Source organism: Epinephelus lanceolatus, chromosome 14, assembly GCF_041903045.1.
Source record: "Epinephelus lanceolatus isolate andai-2023 chromosome 14, ASM4190304v1, whole genome shotgun sequence".
In the NCBI taxonomy this organism is placed as follows: domain Eukaryota; kingdom Metazoa; phylum Chordata; class Actinopteri; order Perciformes; family Serranidae; genus Epinephelus; species Epinephelus lanceolatus.
This window is the reverse complement of record NC_135747.1, coordinates 14,443,340-14,466,281: the sequence shown is the minus strand read 5'-3', so window position 1 is coordinate 14,466,281 and position 22,942 is coordinate 14,443,340. Positions and strand designations below refer to the sequence as shown.

At 40.3% G+C, this 22,942-nt stretch overlaps 1 protein-coding gene across 8 annotated transcripts in view; it reads right to left on the bottom strand.

The window, feature by feature from the left end:
- lrp1bb (low density lipoprotein receptor-related protein 1Bb) overlaps window positions 1–22,676 on the bottom strand; it is a 339,312-nt gene extending 316,636 nt beyond the window's left edge. For 6 of the 8 annotated variants that reach the window (XM_078174381.1, XM_078174385.1, XM_078174382.1 and 3 more), the window contains exon 1: window positions 22,237–22,672. In XM_078174381.1, coding sequence (XP_078030507.1) covers window positions 22,237–22,327 — 91 coding nt within the window. In that variant the 5' untranslated portion in view covers window positions 22,328–22,672. Of the gene's footprint in view, window positions 1–22,236 lie in introns of all 8 variants that reach the window. The other 2 variants (XM_078174387.1, XM_078174384.1) reach the window with 2 other exon arrangements.
- Window positions 22,677–22,942: the final 266 nt, after the last annotated feature.

Sequence of the window (22,942 nt, the reverse complement as noted above, 5' to 3'; positions counted from 1 at the left end):
AGGTTATCTTCCCAGCACCAAGCAGTAGACAATTTAGCCCAAATTGGCTTAGTCAAACACTGGCTGCTATAAAGACACAGTTAGGAAGTCAGGAAATCAAAATAGAGCTATAATGTTGGAGGAGAGTGAATATTGGACTTACATTAGCCAGCTGGTCAGAAACATGACTCCAAATGTATGCTAACGTTGCTCTATGTCCGCCAGGTATGTAAGTTAGCAACCATTTGCTAACACTGTCGGCAGTAACACCTTCATAGTGTTACAAAATTGAAGAGTTTTGTGTGTCCAGGATTATCCAGAATTAAAAGTCTCACTACTAAAAAAAGTACAAAAAAGTGAAAGCTACAAATACTAACTGTGAGCAGTTTCGAGCAGTTTGTGGCATTGCCTAGTTGTCTGCACAGGTGTTTTCACTTTGCCTGATTAGTCCTCCTCTGAGATTAAAATTGGGCGGGGCATCATGGGAATCACATGACTTCACCAAAGGTAATGCACCAATAGGAATGCTAGATGCAACAGGAAAGTGAAAAATGTCAACACAACTTGTATATATATATACATACACACACACACACACACACACACAAGTCTAATTAGTCAAATAATTAAAAGCATATGAGTTAATTGCAATGATAGTGCTGACTAGATGCATGTTGGTTGGCTCAAGGGCATTTTAAGTTAACTGGTTTAGCTGGCCTCTAGGGTACTGATATTAGTATTGGATGAACTCACAAAATACCATCCTTTCTTGTGTTTTCACTCTAACAAAGGAAACTGCGTGCTCTGTACTGGAGGCAGCAGGTCCACATTTGACTAATATTATGACGATAACTTTTCCATGTACTCGTGGGTGCGGAAAAGGGTTGGATGTCATTTTCCAGACTGTAAAACATGTCAAGTATGCAGCAGACATAAAATACATGCACATGGCCTCAGGCACCCTCCAAGGACATGGTAGCTGACATTAAATATTGAAACTGAAAGCTTAATAATATCGCTTCATACACTCTTTATTTCATACTAAGTCAATGTCAAGTAACCTACTCATAACGAGGCAAGCTCTCAGTGTATATTAACTATGCCTGTACTATTATATTGGTGATTAGAATTCTTTATTTTCTTGAGCTACTTCCAGTGTAAAGTAAGCTCAGTACACAAATGCTAGGCCAATAAAAATGCATCCAGGTCAACAAAGACAATTAAAAAACGTCCAGAACTGGCTAAATTGTCAGTCATAAATTCCTCCTATATGCTCAATGAATAACCATCGGATGCTGCCAAGATTCACAGTCTTTATGCATGACATGCATGTCTATGCTCTGTGCATGAATGTAAGAGTTGGCTGAGCCATTGACAACTTCTTCCACTTCTGTTTCATTTGCATTACTATTGTGTTAATGTTTAATAGTGAGTGATAGGTAACATCATAAAATGTAGTGTACAACTATCAGGGGTTGGGATATTAAGATAGGAACCACAGAGACAAAGGCTGGTGCCATTTTGAGAGAAAAACTATATTAAAATAATATTTGCAAAGTAATTAAACGGAACTTTTCTTTCCTGTATCTTACCTACTATGTGCAGTTTCATTTTAGGGCAACTATCATGGGGTAGTGCTACATAAATAAAGATTTACTTAATAACAGGATGTTCAATTTCAACATTCTGAACCAGCTCTGGAGGCCTTTGAGCCGTGCCTCTCCTCTCAGTAATAACATTTCTCAGTCACAGTCGCACAGCAGGCTTTTCAAGAGTTATGGTATTCCAAATAACACACAATATTTTAAAAAGAAGGAAAATTGTGGTAGACCTCAGCAATTTAAAAAAAAAAAAATCTGCTCTTTTTTGTGATACAAGGCCATTCAAACCAAAATTTATCAATTGAGCTACTTATATGCTGCATGTCTGGTTGTGCAGGCAAAACTGTGCTGATACCCAGTGTAGAAATACAAGTAAAAATGTAATGCAGACATGTCTCATTACACAGCGAGAGTCATTATGATGAAAATTACATACACTGCTTTAGGGATTGATTACTGGGCGATGCATGCATCCAAACGAGCAACAATTAATAACTTTATTGTGCAAAGCAAATGGAAGTGCTCTGGGGGCTCCGCACTGCAGCTGATATGAAAGGTGTTTAATATGTAATTCATTGCAAACCTGGTAATGAAAAAATACAAACACAACACAAAACAACTTTTTTTCTTAGCAACACAGCCTGTATTTCAATATCTCAAAATAAAGTTACATATATGAATATTTTTACATTGTCCTTGTGAGAATAAACTGCAAAAAAATAATGGATTAACAACTGATATTGTTCCAAATTTGTCTTTATATTGCTTGTGGTTTCATCTGAGAGCAGCAACATTATGTCACAGCAGAAAAAGAATATGTTCAAAGACTTATTGTTAATGCTTTTGCAGTGTGACATATTTTTCAAGAGATCTTAGAACGCCTTCACGAATATTAGATTGATGTCCTAAAAACACCTTCAGAATATTCAGTGGGTTCCTTTTGTGAGCTCCCACTTAAAATAAGACTTCCATTTAACAATTAAATGAGCTAACAGGATGTTAACAAAGAAACTTTGGACTGAAATAGATGTTGCCTCTTTCATGTTAATTGCACAATCACTTAAAAGACACTCATAGTCTTTCTTTGTGTCAAGTTCAACTTTAGTTCTCCACTGTGTGTGTGTGTGTGTGCGTGTGAGAGAATACACATAAATATTTAATGCTGCAAGAGGCCAATCGCATTTTCTCATCCCACCAATTGGTATAAAAAACAAGGTTGCTGTGACTTGGCAGCCATTCTAGAAGAAGACAGAGAAAGAGCAAAACAGGCATGAGCTTTAAACTGTGGCTCCGCTCTCCAGAAAGTCATTAGGTCAGAGAAGTGTGGAGGATGGTCGGCGAGGGGCCTTTAATAATGAAGAGCTTGTGTTCCACAGGGAAACACCGCCTGAAGCAGACATTCGCACTGAGGCGGCTATGGAAATGAAAGATTTTTGAGGTGCAGAAAGGTCCCACCACGCCTGTGAAAGAAGCTGGCTGGCTAATACTCCTTAAAGTGATAGTTGTTTGATTTGGTTGACGGCGTTTTAATATCCGACAGAATCACACCCTAAAAGCTATTTCTCATCCCTCACCGTCTGAGAATCACAGATTATGTCCAGATACAATTTTAATTTCCGTGTTAATAGAGAGCTGTGAAACTTATCAATAAAACCTGCTAATTACTGAAAAATATAAACAACACTCTATGCACCAAAATAAACCACATAGCAAAAGTTCAGCATGCAGTTGAAGAGACTTTATGCTTTGGCAGAAAATACAACAGTGAGGAATTGGGCACACCAAAGTACTGGGCAGATGCAAATCCCCTCTCGAGACTCCCAGGCTTTGAATGAACATCCAAATTTAGGCCTTGGTAGCAATTTAGATGAGAAAACTAGCAGCTCCAATGGCTGCTGCACACACGGCACATTGTATATTCTCAAACAGCTCTACAGCAGGACTAAATTCATGTCGCAGTGTGAGCGACAGGGCTTGACTATCAGATGACACATTCATAAGCTTCTATCATACTCCGGCTGACCTGCGCAATATGCTTCTTTTTTAGCAATAAGAAAGCAACACCATTCTTCTTCCTTTCAGTTTCATATCTCTGACAATAAAACCAGCGACTTCTCAAAGCATTCACATCTGCAAAGCGTACTGTTATATTAATATTCCAGTCTTTGTCACCAGGGATGCACCAATCCCGCGTCTTTTCTCACAAAACTCCCAGGTTATTGCCTTTATAGAGGGCTGACCATTTTCTTCACTGTGTGGAAGTTATTAAGATTGTTACTACACATCACTCTTGAACATTTGCACACCTATAAAAGAAAAAAAAACTGAAGAAGCAGCATTTAAAGGTAGGTAGGTATAGTTCCTTAGGGAAATACACATGCTGAAAGTTAGATGAGAAGATTGATACCACTCCAATGTCTGTCTGATGAAGCTGGAGCCAGGAGATGGTTAGAGACTTCAGTTAGTATAGCGGCTGGTAGCTTGTTTAATTTGTAAAAATAAAAATAGAAAAGTATAACAAAGAACAACCATGGTTTCACAGGGAGCTAAGTGCCAGACTATTTCTTGGTTGGGTGCAATAACTTCCTGGAGTGTTGTCAAAACTCCAGGAGGTGTTTCTTTCTTTCTTTCTTTCTTTCTTTCTTTCTTTCTTCTCTCTTTTTTTTCTCACTTCTGTAGTCTTCGTGCTGAGCGAAGCTTAACAGCTCATGGCAAGGTTATTATAGTTAACTAAGACTAGGTGTGACAAAACATTTTAGTTAAGTGGTTCAAAAATAAATACTAGACTTAAGACAAAAAAACGGAACTAACTGAAACAATATTGTGTACTTACAAAACTAACTTTGATAAAAATATACGTGAAATTTGCCATCACAACAAGCATGAGGAGGCCCTGGTGCATGTTCATTGAGACTGGGAGGCCACATGACAGAGTCAGCTGCCTTTACAAAACGTTTTGTTTGTATTGTAATACCTCAGAACTTTTAAAATCTTGCCCCAGACAAATACCCTCCATATTAAAAAAAAAAAAATCATCAAAAAAAAAAAAAAAATCAAACTAAAGGTTTTTCAACAATAAAAATCAAACTGAAACCTGATAACTTACATTGGCAACTAACCGAAACTGAAAACAAAGATTAAAAACAGAATAAAATTAAAAAATAAATTAATTAATAACTAATAACTCTGTCTCGCAACTGTAGCTTTATATTAACAAGACAGATATGACATTGGTAGTGATCCTCCCATCTCTTGCAAGGAAAAGTGAATAAGCACATTTCCCAAAATGTGAAATAAGTCCTTTAAAGCTCCAGTGTGCAGAATTTAGTGACATCTAGTGGTGAGGTGAGCATGGTCTTACTCCAAAGTTGTCGAAATCTAGTGCTTGGGCAGTGACTTGCAGCATCAGAAACCACCAAAAAAAGGTGTCCTTGAACATTGGCATGATATGTGGCCAGTTGCTGTTATAGTTTAATGGTACCTGGTGGCGTCAGGGGTAAACATGGTGGGACAAGAGCATGAGTTAAGGCAGCTAAAGTTCGAGTGGGGAGGGTGGGAGTGTTGGTGGATGGGTCTAACAAACCCCAACTTTCACCTGAGAGAGCTGTGTTTGCGTCCTGTAAGATTCAACAGTCAAACGCTGTTCTTTTTTCCTACACCTATCCACGTTTTTGTTGCCTAAACCCAACCGCGTGTTTGTTGTTGAGAAAAAAAAAAAATTCAATTCGCAGTTTTGAACGGATGTAGTGTGTTTATTTTGACCGAGACTGTATGTTAACGTTAAATTTCCAGTGAATCTTGAAAGAAGAGAACTAGACACAGTGTCCCAGAACATCAACAACCAATGCACCCAGGGTACCTTGCACATCGTATGTGGACTTGGAAAGTCCATGACCAAACATCAATATGTGACGAGGCTGGAATGAGAATGTGTTGGTGAGGTTGCAGAGCTATAACTTCTCCTGTGTGCCAAGGGCTTAGGAGAGTGATGGTGGCTGACGCAAAAACAAAAATTCACTGCAAAACTGTGAAACTGCAAATGGTTCTACCTAGAGCCAGTGTTTGATTTCTAGGCTACTAGTAGTGAAGCATGTGAAAAAAAGATTGCTCAATATGTAGCTAGAAATGGCTCATTTTAAGGTTAATCAATATACATATATTTCTTATTTTCCAATGATTATAAACTAATGAACACATAGTTGTGAATATTATGTACCATTCTGCCAATAGATGCCCCTTAATCCTACACACTGGACCTTTGGATCCAGTGAATGTGGGAATGTTGAATGCGGAACTTTCACATTTTATATATGCCCAATTTATTTAATAAGATAAGTATCGCTGCCAGCTCTGATTCATTATAATTTCAGATCTCTATTTAGCTGTTGTCAAGTTCATGTTCAATTCTGGCAAAGACATCCCCCTGAGACCTCCTTAGGGATACTGTAACCACAGAGATAAGCGACGTGTCCTCCTGCGTGAGGAGTGTCTCAGGGCAGACAGATGCTGGAACCTGACCTCCGATAACTGTGTCAGGGAGCTCGGCGTGATGGCAGAGAAATCGAAAAAACTGGTGCACTCTGAAAGCCCAGGCTGCCCAGAAACATCTCCACAGACTTCATTTCTGGATAGCAGCTACACCGAAGACTTCAGGGAGCTGACGTGCCTTGTCCTGACCAACTGTTATGAATGATGAATCAGAGCACTGAGGTAAATTTGAGTCAGACATGAAAATGTTGGTTAGCTGAACAAGACTAAGGTCAGGAAGAGAGTATCTAAAAATGAGAAGTGTCATGTCATGCTTGCCACAACTGATGATGACAGCCCTTGAAGACACTCTTTATACAAGTCTGTTTATTTTTAGAATTGATTTTTTTTCTTTTTTTTTTGTACTGTAGTCACTTTTAAGGAGCTTCACAGAAAAGACACTCCTGACAAGAAGACATACTTGTCAACACAGTTAATAGGCTGCTTTGGTGAGCTGTATCTCAGGAGAGGTCGCTCTGTTATAGAAGCCACTTGTCAGGTAATTTCTACCTCTGCATGAGAGATTAGGGGAAGAGTCACACAGCCAATTACTGTCATTACAATGTCTCGCGACGTTAATGCGCAGAAGACAGATCCATCTTGATTGTTGTATGATCCTGCAGGTTAATAACAGGGGCAAATTGTAATTGCTGTACATTTGATTGAGCCAAACTCATGAGCCAGGAGATGAGGCACTTTAAGAACAATCGCTACTAAATCAAACACTCTGTCACATTAGTCAACTTGGTCACTGTGGCTTTTGGATTTACTGCTCCGAATAAAATGTAAATGTGGAAAGACGTTTAACGCTTTGGTGATTTATATCTGCGAGTAACCTGCAATATTGATTAGAAGGATAGGCTTTGTCCTTATGCTGCATGTTGGTTTGCTTTATTCATAGAAAGTAAGTAGTCTAAAATGTCAGCAGGGAACTCAAGCTGAGACAATTAGCCACTTAATCGATTGTTTGATTGTCAGGAAACTTATTTTAATAAACAATTAAGTCATTATCAAGCCATTTTATAAGCGAAAAATCAAACACTAGATTAAACATCTTATCATCATAGATCACATATGTGCTGCAGGCATGTATGATGCTTGCTTTTAGTGCACACAGCTTTATTTTAGTGGTGCATAATGCATGTTGTGGAGACTGCTCAGAGCAAAAACGATGTGCAATTGCAAACTCAGCTGTAACCTACATGTTATTGATGTTGTTAATTAATCTCGTGTTTTAATGATTTATTAATGTCTATATAGCTCTTCAAACAAGATAAAAAATGTACCCCTCAGCTTGAACTTGAACTGGCCATGTGTGTTGCACTGTGTGCTTCATGAGCATTCATGTCAGAGATCAAGGTTCACACAGGGCCTCGCACCCACCCTGCCCCGGCTCACATCTCAAATGTTAGTTTTTTGTGACTTTGACTCAAACACTGCTGCACTGACTCAGGGATTTTACCGTGTTTTTCCATCGTCAAAGTAAATCCTTACATGCTCAGGTATGGTATAAGCATATGCTAAGGTCTAAAGTGCCCAGGGCTTGAACACCTTTATTTTGTCACAGCATGCTATTTTACTGAGGTCTATGACTAATTATTGATTAGTGAGATCAAATCTGTCTGTGCTGTCGTCTTTATAACGCCACTTGCAATGATGAAGTGCATTTTATTGTAAATACATTTTCTTAAATATGACAATAAAAGAAAAGCACAATAAATCATAAACCTATAAAAGTCACAAAGGTAAATTTTTGTTATGGTTGGCTGTCTAATTGTGACCTTAACACTGTATTTTATTGTAAAGAAGAAACAAAGTGATTCTCTAACTCATTATGTATAATTCATAAAATTTCACCACTATAATTGATCGACCTGCCACACAATGCATGTAGTATACATGCTGGTTATACTTTTTCATAAGTCAGGTAATATGGAACATTTTTTGGTACATTACCAAGAAAACCACCAACAATTCTGAAGACTACCTTAACTTTAACTTTTAGAACTTCTTATGAATCTCTGCTATATTTCTATTAAGAAAAGTAAAGTAAAATAATTTAGAAACTTTGGACCTTCAAACACATCAAGAACCCCCTCCTCAATCCGATGACATGTCCAGGTTAAATGGGACTGTTTGTTTTTTAAATGGTTAAATCCATTATCAGTTCGTCATTTATTCATTAACGTAACCCAAATGTTCAATAAAAATGATTTGAAGTTTTGTGCTATGTGATGCTATGTTGTCTACAATGGACGTGTGTGTGTGTCACGATGATGGCTAATTCTGGAGTAGTGTGGCTGATATGGAGTCACTGCTTCATCTTCATTTATGTGGCAAAAATACTAAAAACGTCTGTAATATTACAGGATGGCACACAGTAACATCAGTGGCACCTGCAAAACATGTTGGTTTCACTTTAGTCCCATTACATATGTCCCATTTTATCCGAATGCATTAGGTACTCAAAAACCTTTCCACACAAAAAGTAAAGCATCTTTTGACAATATTTTTCATCCTACAGCTATTTTATTTGTTAAACCCTTATCATTTTGGCTGCAGTAGTCCTACTCTTATTACCAAAACTGAACTGCAAGTTCTGGGACCAGTGATTTTTTGACTCATTGCTCTGCCTATCCTAGCTATCTCAGAACAATCAAAATGTTTTTTTTAGGTGAAGGACATTTGTAGTAACAGTGCAATAACATGTTTGGCGACTGGCTGCTAATATCTAAGAGCTCAAGATGTAAAACCTCATTTATCCCATTTTACTTCATGTCCCACATTACCTGACCTCACTCTATCATATCCTGTTGCATATTTTAACTGTATTTTATTTTATTTTATCCTATTCTATAGTTTTCTATTCTATTCTTTTTTCTATTTGCTTTCTGGAGATATGCACACTGCACATTGTACTGTGCATGACTGTGTGTGTGACAGATAAACTTGATTTGATTTGATTTGATTTAATGATCAGAACAGATGCAACGTCTCTGCTGGGACATATACAACACAGTCTTTGGCTTCGAGAGCTTGAACAATCAGAACTGACAACGATTCATCAAACATCAAACTTTTCTTTTTTTTTCAAACAGAAGAAACTGCACAGTAACTGCTGTTTGTACATCAGTGTGGACCGTTTCAAACTGTTACTTCAAAAAGCAAGTAAACAAACATGGAACAACACCCACGACAACAGCGATAACACCTATGTCACCAAACAACCCTCGTGCAATCTGTTGCTTCAAACAAGTGCGCATACATTATCGTCATAAATGTCACTCCAGCATGGAGAGTTGCATTATGAAGGTTGCCATCACTTGAAAGTGACTAAACATTTCCAAACACTATTTCATTGCTTTCTTCCAACATTAATATACCTTTCCAGTGCTGTCTGTGCTGCCTTCTGTTCAGATGGCCCCACCAAACTCTAAACTTTTCTTCAATTATGCTTCTGATTTTATCCAATGAAGGTTATTAATTCTTTGAACGCTGATGAAAAGAGGAACACAACATGAGAAACAGAAAAAAATACAGGCTGATGAAAAGATTTTGCATACTGAAACAATAACAGAAGCCTGCAGTGATGAGACAATAATGTCAGACAATCGGCCAGTCCACAGTATTAACCTTACAAGTGCCCCGGCTAAACACAAACTAGCCTGCAATTATTGGATTACATAAAACAGGTCAAAGTTTAAATTATGTTCGGTCACTGACTCTACAAATGTTACCAATCATATTAAAAATGTTTGAAAAGAGCAGCACTCAGCATAATTGTTGCTGTTGTACAGCAGTTCTCTTTAATGTATGCAAACTGTTATCCATTGTGACTAGACAGTTAATTGCCATAGTAATACCTACAATCACTGCCTTTGACAAGGTTAGCAAAAGTAAGTGAATATTGTCAGGTATAGCATGTTCCACTATTCTTAAATAGTAATTTAACCTATATGTATTTTTAGGCTTAACTGTTTTTGACAATTAACAAAACCTCCTTTCTATAACAAAGCATGACCTCAAGTATAAACTCTAAATTTTAAGCCATCATCTCAAGATGTCTGTGACTGTGAGCTAATGTGTTTCCAATAGTTGGACACTATCCTGGTGTGACCTTTACTTGATAATTTTCTACCATTGATTGGCGACCTCCTTCTGCATGAAGGTCAATTTACACCTAATTACAGCAACCCACCTTTTCTTAAACACAATGAGGGATCATTACACACATATCTACACACTCATGCATGCCTGCATTACACACACAAACACACACACAGATAGTTGGCAATATCTCCACACAGACACATTTAGTTCCCATCTCTTGAATTTAGTTGTTTTTTTTTTAAATTTTAATCTCACTTCATGCAGGTCAATGCACTCAAAATATTTTACACAGATTTCTTAATGCTTTGTGGCTAAGTGGCTAGCACTGTCATCTTGCAAAAAATAAGATTCCAGTCTATTTATGTGTGAAGTTTGAATACTTTTCATATTCTCAAGTCATCCAGGTTTCCTATAAGTCTGGTGGAGAGGAGATCCTTATGTGATTGTGTGTTAGCCTGTGACAGACTGCTAACACGCCGGTAAATTCTGTTATGTTAAAAGAAGCCATTAGATGTCACATAATGAGAGGACATTAAAGGAACAGTTCACCCCAAAATCAAAAATCGATATTTTTCTCTCACCTGTAGTGCTATTTATCAGTTGTTTTGGTATGAGTTGGCACTCAGCTTGTGGTGCTTAAAGTGCCAAAAAAATACATTTGAAAAACTCAACAGCAATGTCTGTTACTTGTAATCATGACCTGGTTACTTAAGATAATCCACAGACCTTTGCTGTGTCTCAAATCAAATTCTTCTCAAACTTATCTACTTTTAATATTTTGAGTGCACAAGTGCGTTCACACAGAAGTATGGAAAAATGCAGTGCACTATGAGTACCCGGATGGTGTGATGGTTCTTTTCTTTTTTTGGTCACCATCTTGGCTACGTAGCGGAAGGGGGGGGCACTTTTCACACTGGAAATGGCGGCCGAGGACTGTGCGACCGTGAACGTTGCTGCACTGTAACAAATGTAAGTTATACTTGTGTTTTTTGCACTAAGCACCACTATACTGTTGTCTGATATAAGCCAGCAGTATGTTTACTGGGTTAATTTAGCAGTCTGTAATGATTTGGTACCGTAAACGATAACGCAAATGCTAGTGCTAGTTTGCTAACTGGCTAACAGCTGCACATTAGGCATTAAAAGAAGAAGAAGAGGTAGAATTTTGCGGCCCTCATTTCCGGTAAGCACACAACGGCCGTGTTTGGTTTGAGACAACACTACCCTGTCGGCGCATCAGTAGCTTAGTGCATAGTGCCAGCACCCCATGTATAGAGGTGATGCCTCGCTGCGGTGGTCGTGAGTTTGACTTGCAACCCTTTGCTGCATGTCGTCCCCCCACTCTCTTTCTCTCCCCACTTCATAATCTTCACTCTGTCCTGTCTATTAAAGGCAAAAAAGCCCCCCAAAAAAATCTTTGAAAAAACATTACAGTGTTGAAATTCCCGCACTACACCAATAAGTACATAGTGCACACAGTATACTACATGGAGGTGTACTAACGGAAGTACTTGATTTGAGACACAGCACTTGTTGTGAGCTGTTTTTTTTTCTTGTTTTTTTTCACCCACCAACTGTAACAACATGCAGAAGGAGGGGTGCATCTACAGTTCACGTCGCACCACTGAGCCAGCTAACATTACAGCTCAGTTGTACACAGTGAAATTGTTGGCGGAAAAAAAATAGTTCCTACATGACACTGCTCACAACAAGTTCTGTGGATTATCTTGAGTCATGATTTCTAGAAAGCGACATTGCTGTTGACTTTTTCACATTTTTTTGGCGCTTTGAGCACCACAAGCCGAGTGCCATCTAGTTCCATTATATTCAAGAAAAAGCAGACATCTCTATGGCCGACATCTCTAACACTTGGCAACTCACACCAAAACAATTTAGATTAATAAACAGGATCATGGGTAAGAAGAACAGTGTGTATTTTTGATTTGTGAGCTGTCCCTTTAAATTGCATGTTAGTATGAAATGTGGTGATCAAATCAGGCAGATTATTGATATGATTCTTTTAAAAAGCAGTAACAGAAAAAGGATTATTGAACTTTCTGATACATGTGATTTATCTATAATATTTGGTGTACACAAGGCTGAACATACAATCCTGTAAGTAAGCATTAAGCATGAGAAAGCACAACATATCATTGGCCTCTCTCATTTTTTGTCTCTTGCTTGGATAAGAAAGCTTGTGGAAAAGTTTTCCATAGCAATTAAGGAGTAATGAATGAAATATGGTGTGATTTATCTAAAAGTAAGAGTATAATCATGGTATATGTGTTTGTAAAAGTAGATAAACTCAGCATTTAATGTAACAAAGAAAGATAAAAAAAAAATGAGCAAGAAAAATCCAATCATGCTCCAAAAAAAAAAAGGAAAGAACAAGAAAGAAAAACATGTGGGCACTAATCTTAGATTGTTGACTTGTCCAAGGCCACAAAAGCAATCATAAGAATGTACTCTCTAAGAGAAACATATTAAATCTCAGTAAGTCCACAGGGCTTTTTATTTCTCTGGTGTTTTCTTCTCAGTAAGGGCTGATTCAGGAACAAGTGGCCCTTATCAGGCACTGAGCAGTGAGAGATACCTGTGACAGCCGACATGTTTGAGGCCCAAGTGCTTAATCTCTGGTCTCTGCTCCGGAGCAGTGAGGCACATCACTAAAGCAAGAGGGGAGCCACTGCACGAATTTCAAATCAGCCGACACAAGAAATGGAACGGGAAGAAACCACGTAGCACAAACACGGGAACACTGCTCTAATCGTATCAAAGACTTCTACAAACAAACATGGGTGAACTGTGATTGATGGGAACGCAGTTAATAGGACTCCCAATCCAACACTGTGTGAAAAGGGAGGGTGGCGGGGAGCAGAGATCAATAGCAGCTCGGAAGCATGTTAGGGAATCATACAGAATCAGATTGATGACAGCTGGTGGTGATGTATTTGGCAATCTAATTTTAACACGAAGTAACTCAGTGGTAGTGCTGCCACAAGACTGAACTCAATCCTCGTGGGCCAACAGTATCACAGCTGTTGAGAGTGAATCGTGCTCCTGCTGCAGGTGTAAGCAGGGGCAGCAGTGCGGGTTTTTTTATCTTTGATTTTCAATTCATGCACTATGCCATGAAAGTGCATTAAATTATTCATCCTTAGCAGCAATCTCACAAATATTTTATTCCCCAAAACCTATTTTAGTGCAGTGTCAGGCTTGGACATAGACTGAGGCTGGCTCCTCCAAACTGATATTGAAGGAATCAGACTGGTAGATAATCTCAGTGCAGCCCATAGCAGTTGACAATAAACCGACTGCACATTTGATGTAGCCACTCGTTGCTTTGCACACAGGCGTGAAAATGATGCCAATAATTCCTCTTTCTATCTTCCATCTAACTGGACTGCACTACAGTGAAGTCTGCCATGGAAGCCAGCCACGACACAGACAGGGCACACACATTCGTTTTCAGAAAAGCTTAGTTTGTGTATGTGTTTTTGTGTGTGCTCACACGTCTGTGTGCATGGTCTACAATGTATACTGTTAGTGCAAGAGAAATGTGCCTTTGGCAAGCTTGGTAACGAAGAAACCTCTGATTCTGTGTGTCTTACGTAAATACTATACACCACAGACTGCCCTGCATCTTTATTAAAGATCATTTCCTTCTGTGTATTCATCTTCTGGTTAATGGCTGAAATATACTGCAGCTCTTTAAAAGGCAATGGCTTGTGAGAATGACTGAAAAACAAATCAGGCAAAAGGGAAAATATTCTGGTTCTGTGGTTAGCGGTTACTGCATAAGCATTTTATGTTTGAATCCATAAAGGAGAATGATGGATTATTACAGAGGTGTACATTAAAATGAAACACCTCGACAGCTCAATATTTCTTAATTGCTCAGTGCGCCAATTTTTCTTTTAAGAAGGACACAGCGTAGCATCACCAACTGGCCTTAGGTTTGTCTGCTGAATGAAGCTTGTTGGGGGATGGATGAATCCCTCCCCTGTTCTGGTTTTCTGGGCCAAGTCTGCATGATGGAGCCCTGAGCCTTCGGTCTGTGCCAGGTGGCAGCTGGGAGAGAGAGTCCCCGGCCAGGCTTCAGCAGCCCTCACTCTGGTCCTCTGGCCACCACCGTTGCCACTCGGGGCTCGACACCAGCACTTCTGACCTGCAGATTGGTCACGGCCCGCCTGCAACGGCCAGTTTGTCTGAGCATCTGCCTTTTGTGCACAATTTATCTGGTCAGCCAATAATATCAGGTGTGTCCCACCATTCACAATTTTATGCTCGACAAGATTTTTTTCTTCTCCCCGCAGAAATTCCCTGAGCTGATCACTTTATATCACAAAGTAGTGCAGCAACACAGCAGAGCATCCATCTCCAGTCTATTCACCTAAATTAAATTCTGTTATGTCTGCTTTGGACACTGGCAGGAAATGTTCTCTGCCCACACAGAGTGATGAATCAAATCTTAAAGTATTAATCAGTGAGATGCTTGTTGTTGGGGCTGGGCCATAGGCTCATGCGCATACAAGCGCCTACATTAACCAGGGGATCTCCATATTGCCAGTTTAATATTTGGATGTGACTGTGCCAAGAAATATAACAGCTTCTTCAAACAACAATGAGCAAACTCTCTATGCAGGGCGAATTGCTCCCTCCAGAGATGGCTACCTCTTCACCACCTCACACACAGAAAAGGAAAATCCCCTTTTTAAATTAACAGTAAGCTCAATAACGTTAACTCTGGCAGCTCATAATGCTAATATCCCATTTTCTGTGTCATTTTGTCTGTCTGGAAACTTCAGTGAAGTACAGAACAATACAAAAAGACCTTCACTAAAATGACTCAGGTCAGCCAACTGCATGCCAACCAGTCTGCTCATCAATCAAAGAAGCTTTGTCCCTTTTAGAAGGATAGACAACAGACATCAGTGACAAAGACCAGCCACTCGAGCCTGAGGTTAAACCATAAAATAGTGAGGTTAATGCTCAAACTCAGTCTTGCTATATATATATATATATGAATACAACCTATTACCATGGCAACGCAACCTCTGTAGGAAAGGCCCCTGCCACTTGAGTATTTAGGTAGTGGTGCATGTGTTAGCCAATAGGTCAAAAGCTAAATAAACAAAGTTAAAGCTACAGCTGCAGTTCCTCTAGGCCAATCTAGACAGAATGGTGGAACAACACAGGAGCCATGGATGGATTACTGAAGTGGCTTACTGGGCATAGGCCCAGGGGCCAAAGCTTCAGGTGCTCCCAGGGCCTTCATCTGCAAAATGTTGTCAACCAGGAGACTCAAAAGGACCACAAGGGGCACAAAATGACCACAAAGAGATGCAAAACAACACCAAAGAGACACGAAACAGCCAAACGGAAACTACAACAGACCACACTCAAAAAAAAAAAATGAAAAATTACCACAAAGGCACACCAAACTACTTAAAGATGCATAATGACTACAAAAAAACATAATAACACTATAAAGTCTGTGTGTCATGCTCCTTTTGTATGAAAGGTGGTGGGGCCTTTTGTATACCTGTGCCCAGGGGCCCATTGTCTCATAATCCGCCCATGGTAGAGCAACAGTACAATCTACAAGGATCCACTGCTGCTGTATTGAACGTTGTCAAATGCTGAGCACAGAACGTTGGGCAGGGGGGGCATCTCCTCGGGGTACCGCCTCCATCCAGCTCACAGCTCACCCTTTCAAACTGACAGGAAAAATGGAGACACCCCCTCCGCCCTTTGAGACACTTCCAGAGATATGTTGGCTCACTTTAGGCCTCACTTTTCACACCCAGTTGCATACTAACTTTAACCTTAACTGTCCAGCCAGTTGATGCGTGTAACACCGGAAGGATCTACAGTACAAGACTGTTTTGTAGTTTGAATTTGTGTTTCAGCAGATGGCCTCACTTGTGCATGTGCATAGTTTTATGCCACCCTTTCGCAAGGCGCATTACATCACCCGTACATTTCATTTTATGATGCATTCTATCTTATCCATCACCCACTAATGACCTCTTGTTCAACTCGACTTGTGAAAGGAGCGGTTTATCCCGCCACTGCCCTTATGAGCCCCATTTTCATTAGCATATTTGGCAATAAAACAGTTATGCTTTCCCCCATTAATAATTTATCTACACTTTTTTTTTTTTTTTTTTTTATCAAGCAGCCATTTCAGTATACAGCTGAGCCTAGCTCTTGGATTCAACTGCTGCAAGATGGGGCTTCTCTGAAGAAAGACTTATTGATTCATTATTCACATTCTAAATTATGTAACATTTCGGAAATATCTAATAAGAAATCCCCATGCCATCCACATAATTAAGTCTGCCTAGAACATCATAACAAATCGATCATGTGGGTCAAAAATGTAGCTCCTCCCGCTATTGGTAATCGATGCCACAAGTCAGTCTACAGCCAATGGCTTTCACGACCTGAGCAAATCCATTGCTGATTCAATTGCAACCCATTAAGACTGTGAGAGGTGATATTAAAAAGGTGACACTATCAAAATCCAATGGCTTCATTCAATAACTTTGTTCTACGGGAGTCAGCCCGGCTCCACCATCACACTGCGTACCGTAATGAGACATGTGGGAGGCTGGTTCACTGCTGCCTCCTGTAGCTTGAGGCCACACTTCACCTCTGCCCTGAGATAGATGTAAGAGCTCAGTGACAGCAACACTTAGCTGACATCACCAGATAGATGTGTCAGCTGTTCTAATGTCTTTTCATAGCTTGTAAAAGACTGAATGCAATCCTGCAAAAGCGCTGTATAAGCACTTGATTCGCAGAAACCTCACAAAACCGGTGATGGCTGGTGGGATGTTTGAAGTACTTCTGGGGAAGAAAACTAAACATTGAGGTTTGATAGAAGTGCTTAATCTGCTCATGTACAGACTGGAGCTGACCTTCTCAACATATAACCAGCTGATGGGCTGCTCTGACGACTTGTCTGGTTTTCCAGACAAGGCAAACATGTGAAGCAATAGTCAATAAAAGCACCCAAGTGCATAACATGGGACGTGAAAGCCAATAATAACACCAGCCAGTGCCCACTCTACAAGTTTTCCTTCCCTGTGCTGAATAGTGCATCACCTCCTCCTCAGACCAACCTCCCCTTCATCCTGTTCCTCAATTTATTTTCTCTTTTCAAAACCAGCTTTAACTGGAATCTACATGTGGTTCACTCGGCGAAGACAGCTTAGCCGGGTGAGCGAGAGCCACCTTCCGTCCTGAGGATCACCTATTGCTGAGGTGGACACTTTTGCTGCCGCGTCAGAACAGGATGTGGACAGAAAAATGGAGCTACAAAGGAGGGCCTCGCAGCTGGCGGTCTCATTTTGTGTTAATGCCTTGCAGAAAAAGACGTGAAACAGCTATGAAAACAGACTTCAGTCCAACCTTTGAAGGTCAACCGTTAGTCACTGCCCAGCAGTTCCCTTACAAAAAACGACATCCTGATATTCATATAACACTAACTCGGCGTAGGCTGAATGCAGCAGAAGGGCCTCAGGACCATCAGGAACAGTATGCATTTTTTGGTTTAGTGTAGCCAAAGGCAAGTGATTTACATAATCTCCATTTGGTTGCAATCTATCATGTCCAACTGCAATTAAATGACCAATTTCCTGCTTCCAAGCTATCTATTAAATGAGCAAGGATACAATGGTGACATTAAGTAGAGTGAACATTTATTTAACTCAGCAGCACTAAGGAAGCAGAGTTATAGATGGTCATTGTGCAGATGTCAGTGATTATTAATGTCCAAATCCCTGAAATGTGGCATGGTGCCTCATGCTCTAACACCAACACTCTGGCTTTCATTACACAGTGAATTGTGGAACACACAGTAGAATTACTACCTTAAAGGTAGGCAGTAAATTTGTGACATTATCTTGATGTATGAAAAAGGGGCATTTGTAAAAATATTTCTGTACCATTGCATTACTTACAATCACATTACTTTTACTAGACATATCAACATTTGAACTTTCTGTTAGTTTTATCGTGCCGAACACTAACGCTATCCCACATGGTATTACAAAAATTAAACCATTTGTAAGCCATCTTCTGGTTACAACAAAAACATCACTTAAAATAGCACGTGTACCTCTATACACCTCTGAATAACAAATATTTATCTGTAAAACTCAAGACATTGTACAGCACATAGCAGAAGAAAGAATTTAAAGGCTACAGCCTAAAGTTTATCCTGAGGCTTCTTTTCCTCTCCTCTCTCAGGCTTTTCTCCAAGTAACTGGCTGACTTTAAGCGGTACTCCAGTGATGCACTTCTATAAAGGTAGAGGACTCACAAGAGACAGATTTAAAAAAGAATGGTCAAAATCGAAGCAACACAGCCTGAAATATCCTGACTTATACTCCCTAGTATGGGTCAAGTTCCAAAAACACTGGTTCCTACAATTTCCATAACGCAACCTGAGGCTATCTGTCAAAAGTTTACGGCACAAGCCGAAGCAGAGATAACCCGAATGACATCAGAGCTTTCAGAGTTTAAAAAGCTCTTTCAGAGCCACATAAGACATTATAAAACTGTTTTTACAAGTTGAATTGCACTCATCAGTGAAGTGGCCTTTGAAATGTTTTGTATTTGAATAGCCAGCTCAGTCCTTGTGCATCGTCCATATAAAAAAGTTTGTTTTTGTATCTTACTGAACAAAGCATTTATTGGATCTCTGTAAAAAAAAAAAAAGAAAAAAGAAAAAAGAACGATAAAAGGACAATAAAACAAAAACAAAACTCATTTTCTAGATCATTTAGGTTATACAGTGAACTAATGAGAGTTTCTTTCACTGAGTGGTGAAGTACCAGATTTCAACAGGGCACATTAAAGTTCCACTCTTCGCTTTGATTAAACGCGTAAAAACTCATCTCTGTTCATCAAAATTACATATTTAAAAAAAAATTTGTCCATGGAAAAATCCCTTCATGCCTTAAAATGGCTGAGATCTATCTCTATACTTTTGCCTCATTAAGTATGCACGGATCTATGAATATGCAAACTAGTCCTGCCCCTTAGCCGTTGGCCCGCCGCTCAACCTTACCTGCTCACCTTCGACTTTGGTCATGGCTCTCTGCAATGTTAGAAACCTAACAGTAATATAATAACACAAGCCTTCGACTTCGCTACATTATTAAACAGCTAATGGTGTGATGCTAATGTTAGATAAACCTTGTTACCAATCGCCAGCTGTGACAAGCTGAACTTAGCTTGCAAAATACAGACACGTAGCTATCTCTGAATCCATGTTTTTGAGACTATCATTAGTACACTGCATTCAAAGGAGGAAATGCTCAGCCATGCGCTGACTGCTTATACAGCTCACATCTTGCAGCATGCAAAAAGCACCATGAGGGCATGTTTACAAGGTTAAAAACTTGATTTTCACTGGAGCTTTACGATCTATATTTCTTGAATAAATTATATGCTGTACAACATAGCTCTCTGTACCATATTTATGTTCTATGATCCTAACCATATAGTGTTTTGGTTTACTCCATACGTTGTATGTTGCCAATATGTGCGTTTCACATGTGTAAAAGATGAATTTGCAAACACCATTTAAGGGGATGAAAAAAAAAGAGAACCTATTGACTCCTGATCTCTGCTGGTCAACATACTACCATCGAAACTTCTCCATCATTTACATTCAATGCTGGCCTTTGCACCCATACACTAAAGCACACAGGCACTCTGCGATACTATCTCACTATCTCACTTAATTAGCTCCTAAAGGCCGCCTTCCCTGCATTAGTGCATGGACCTATCTGTGTGTTCCACTATACTATCATCTTTTAAATGGGGTATACATTTCAAACAACCTTGGGCTGTTTGTGCTTGGTGATGCTTATCTGGTGCTGAGGTCAGGTCACTGACTGAGATCAAGGGTATGTTGATTTAAAAATATATATATAATAAACAGGCAGCAGTCTGGTGTGCCTAAACTTCTCAGGCCTGTCTTTCTATCAGATCAGCAGCTAGTGTGCCGCCACGCCGACTCAGCCAGGTCAGCCTTCTCAATGTTAGATGGGACACGAGTGATAAGGAGTGGGACACAGTGGAGGGATTTCGAAGAGACAAAGCCATTCTAAGAACGAGCCCTGGAAATGCCTCAAATTCACGCAGAGAAAACCACGGGCTCACTACTTGGCATTCAACGTAACAATGCTGCTACCACAAAAGCAAATTAATTTTGGACTAATTAGCCTAACAACCGGCTTTGGTGTTGGAAGAAATACGAAACGCTATTATCATTAGTGTCCATTTAGACACAGCTACAAGACTTGTCATTTATTCTCGGTGCAAACACACAGGAGCAGGACAGTATTAGCTTCCAGACAAAGATGCAGGTCCCAACTATACTTTCAGATCCGTGCGTGTGTCTGAATATATCTCGGCTTAACTGTCCTCAGCTCGTTGTACAAGCCCATCGGAGACTATCCAATGGCATTGTAATTCTTCAATTTGATTCCAGCTTCGCTAATAAAGCTCAAGGCTGCAATGCTGACAAACACAAACTCTCAAACAGTCTTTAAAAATGTTCAGATAGGTATTTTCTTCCTCAGAGCAAGGGCATCCTCAGGGACCTCGAGAGACAAATTCATCTGTTCATTTCATGCGCAGAGAGAGGTAAACACTGGTTTTCTTGCCTACTGTGATTGCCAGGCAAACTCTTACTCCCTGTTTTCCATGCTGTGTTGAAGGGGGGGGGCATTTGGTGACATTTGGGATGGCCTCACAAACAGCCAAGCAGGTCTCGACACTGATTGCTATGCTGGAGAATGAAGGAGTGAGGCAACTACGGCCAGGAGGATAGCAATGAATGGATACGCTAAGTTTCAGAATACCATGTTTTCGTGTTTTCAAAAACTGCCTCATGTAGCTGCAATTATTCTGACACTATACAGTCGGCAGGTACAGTATGCCCAGTGCCCATAATTTAGCAGGTCTATACTCAAATGGCAGCCTTAGAAAATAAAAAGGAAGGCAAAAAAAGTAAAGGGTAAGCATAAATGTAATGATTTAAGCAACAATTTACATCATAATTAAGTTGCCTACTGATTTTTCCTCGTCAAGGGTCCACGTCCTTATAAAACTTTCACCCCTGATACTTTCGATAAGTAGCTTTCTGCAGCTGTGGGAGATATACTGTATGCAACATTGCCTGAAAATGTAATTGAACTAAATATAGAAATAGGTGAATCGAGTTGATCCATGCACCCCATATAACACCAGGAGGAAGAATGCTGAGTGAGAAAGCCCTGTGAAACAGGGTAACTGTGCGGTAATTGTGTGACAGAATTGTAATTCAGACGTGCAACAGTCAATATGCTGCTCATAAACGAGTTCCCCGACATCACTATGAGGTTAGGCAGGTCTACAGTTGACCGTGCACAACTAGTCCTATCAACTGCGTCTCCATCCGATGTTATGACGATCCCACGGCAGAAACACAAGCCACAGCTCGGGGGAGAGACAAAACACACTTTGGCACAGGGATATTTTTCACCTGCTGCACTGTAGGATAGTGCTGCTACGCGCATGCAGTCACAGCCACTGAATCTATTCAAGCTCCCAACCGCCTCGCGAATATTCCTGAAAATGCAAAACAATAAATGCCAAGGTCTGCTAAATGCACAGGGCAAGTTCAATGTGTTAAAATGAAGGTGGTGTCCCTTTTGGGGGGTTTATCAGCTGACATGCATTAGCATATAATGCAACATTTTAACATCCTGAATGATAACAGAGAAGATGCAGACTTCCAGAGCATCATCCCACACTGGACAAAAAAGCATGACGAGCAATTTTAGATGATCAACTCTTTATCATTCATGAAGTGTGGCTTTTAAAGAACATAGAGGCTTATATCCATCAGCTGCACAACATTTGGCGCCCGTAACAACCCCAGACTGCACTAAAACAGCCCGTGGTGCCAAGTTTCATCGGACTGCGCATCCCCGACGGCCCGGTTCTTCCTTACCTTTCTCCTCGCCCGACACCACCGAGGGCTCGGCGCATGGAAATAATCCCGAGAATAGGGCTAGAAAGGCGAGTAGAAAAAACTCGGACATGTTTTCGGAGAGCGGGCTATAAAGAGCCACGGTGCTTCTCCCGGTCCTGCTCCTGCTCCTGGTCCGGGTCCAGTCTCCCCCCTCCACCAGCACCCGGTTGTCGAGCGCCGTTATTCGGTGGTGTCCAGCGGAACCAGTGCGCAGAACAGTGCAGCGCTCCCCCCGCTCCGCGACACATGCACACCGCCGCTCTACACAGCGAACAGACGCACCGGAGACGGCAGGCAGGAGAGATGAGAGTCAGAGGCAGGGGGACAGAGGGAAGGAAGGCGGGGTGGGAGTGTAGGAGGATAACGAATGAGTACGTTTCCTGTCTTTTCTCAATGATTAAATGCCGTCAAGGTGGCGCAGCTCGCGTGAAATTCATCATATTTGTTAGCTGTACTCTCAGTGCAGTGGGTGTCGGTCTGAGGTCCGGGGGTGGTGTGAAGAAGGGGACCTGAAATAAAAAAAACAAAAGAACAAAGAGTCAGAGAATGTGGGATGAGCCATGAGTAATCTCAGCTCTCTCACTGTTGTCTCCAGTACACTCAAGTACAGAGTTCAATAGTCTGTCATACAAAACCCTACAGAATTAACTTGTAGACAGTATGTCTTGTAAAATTGAAAAGTGTG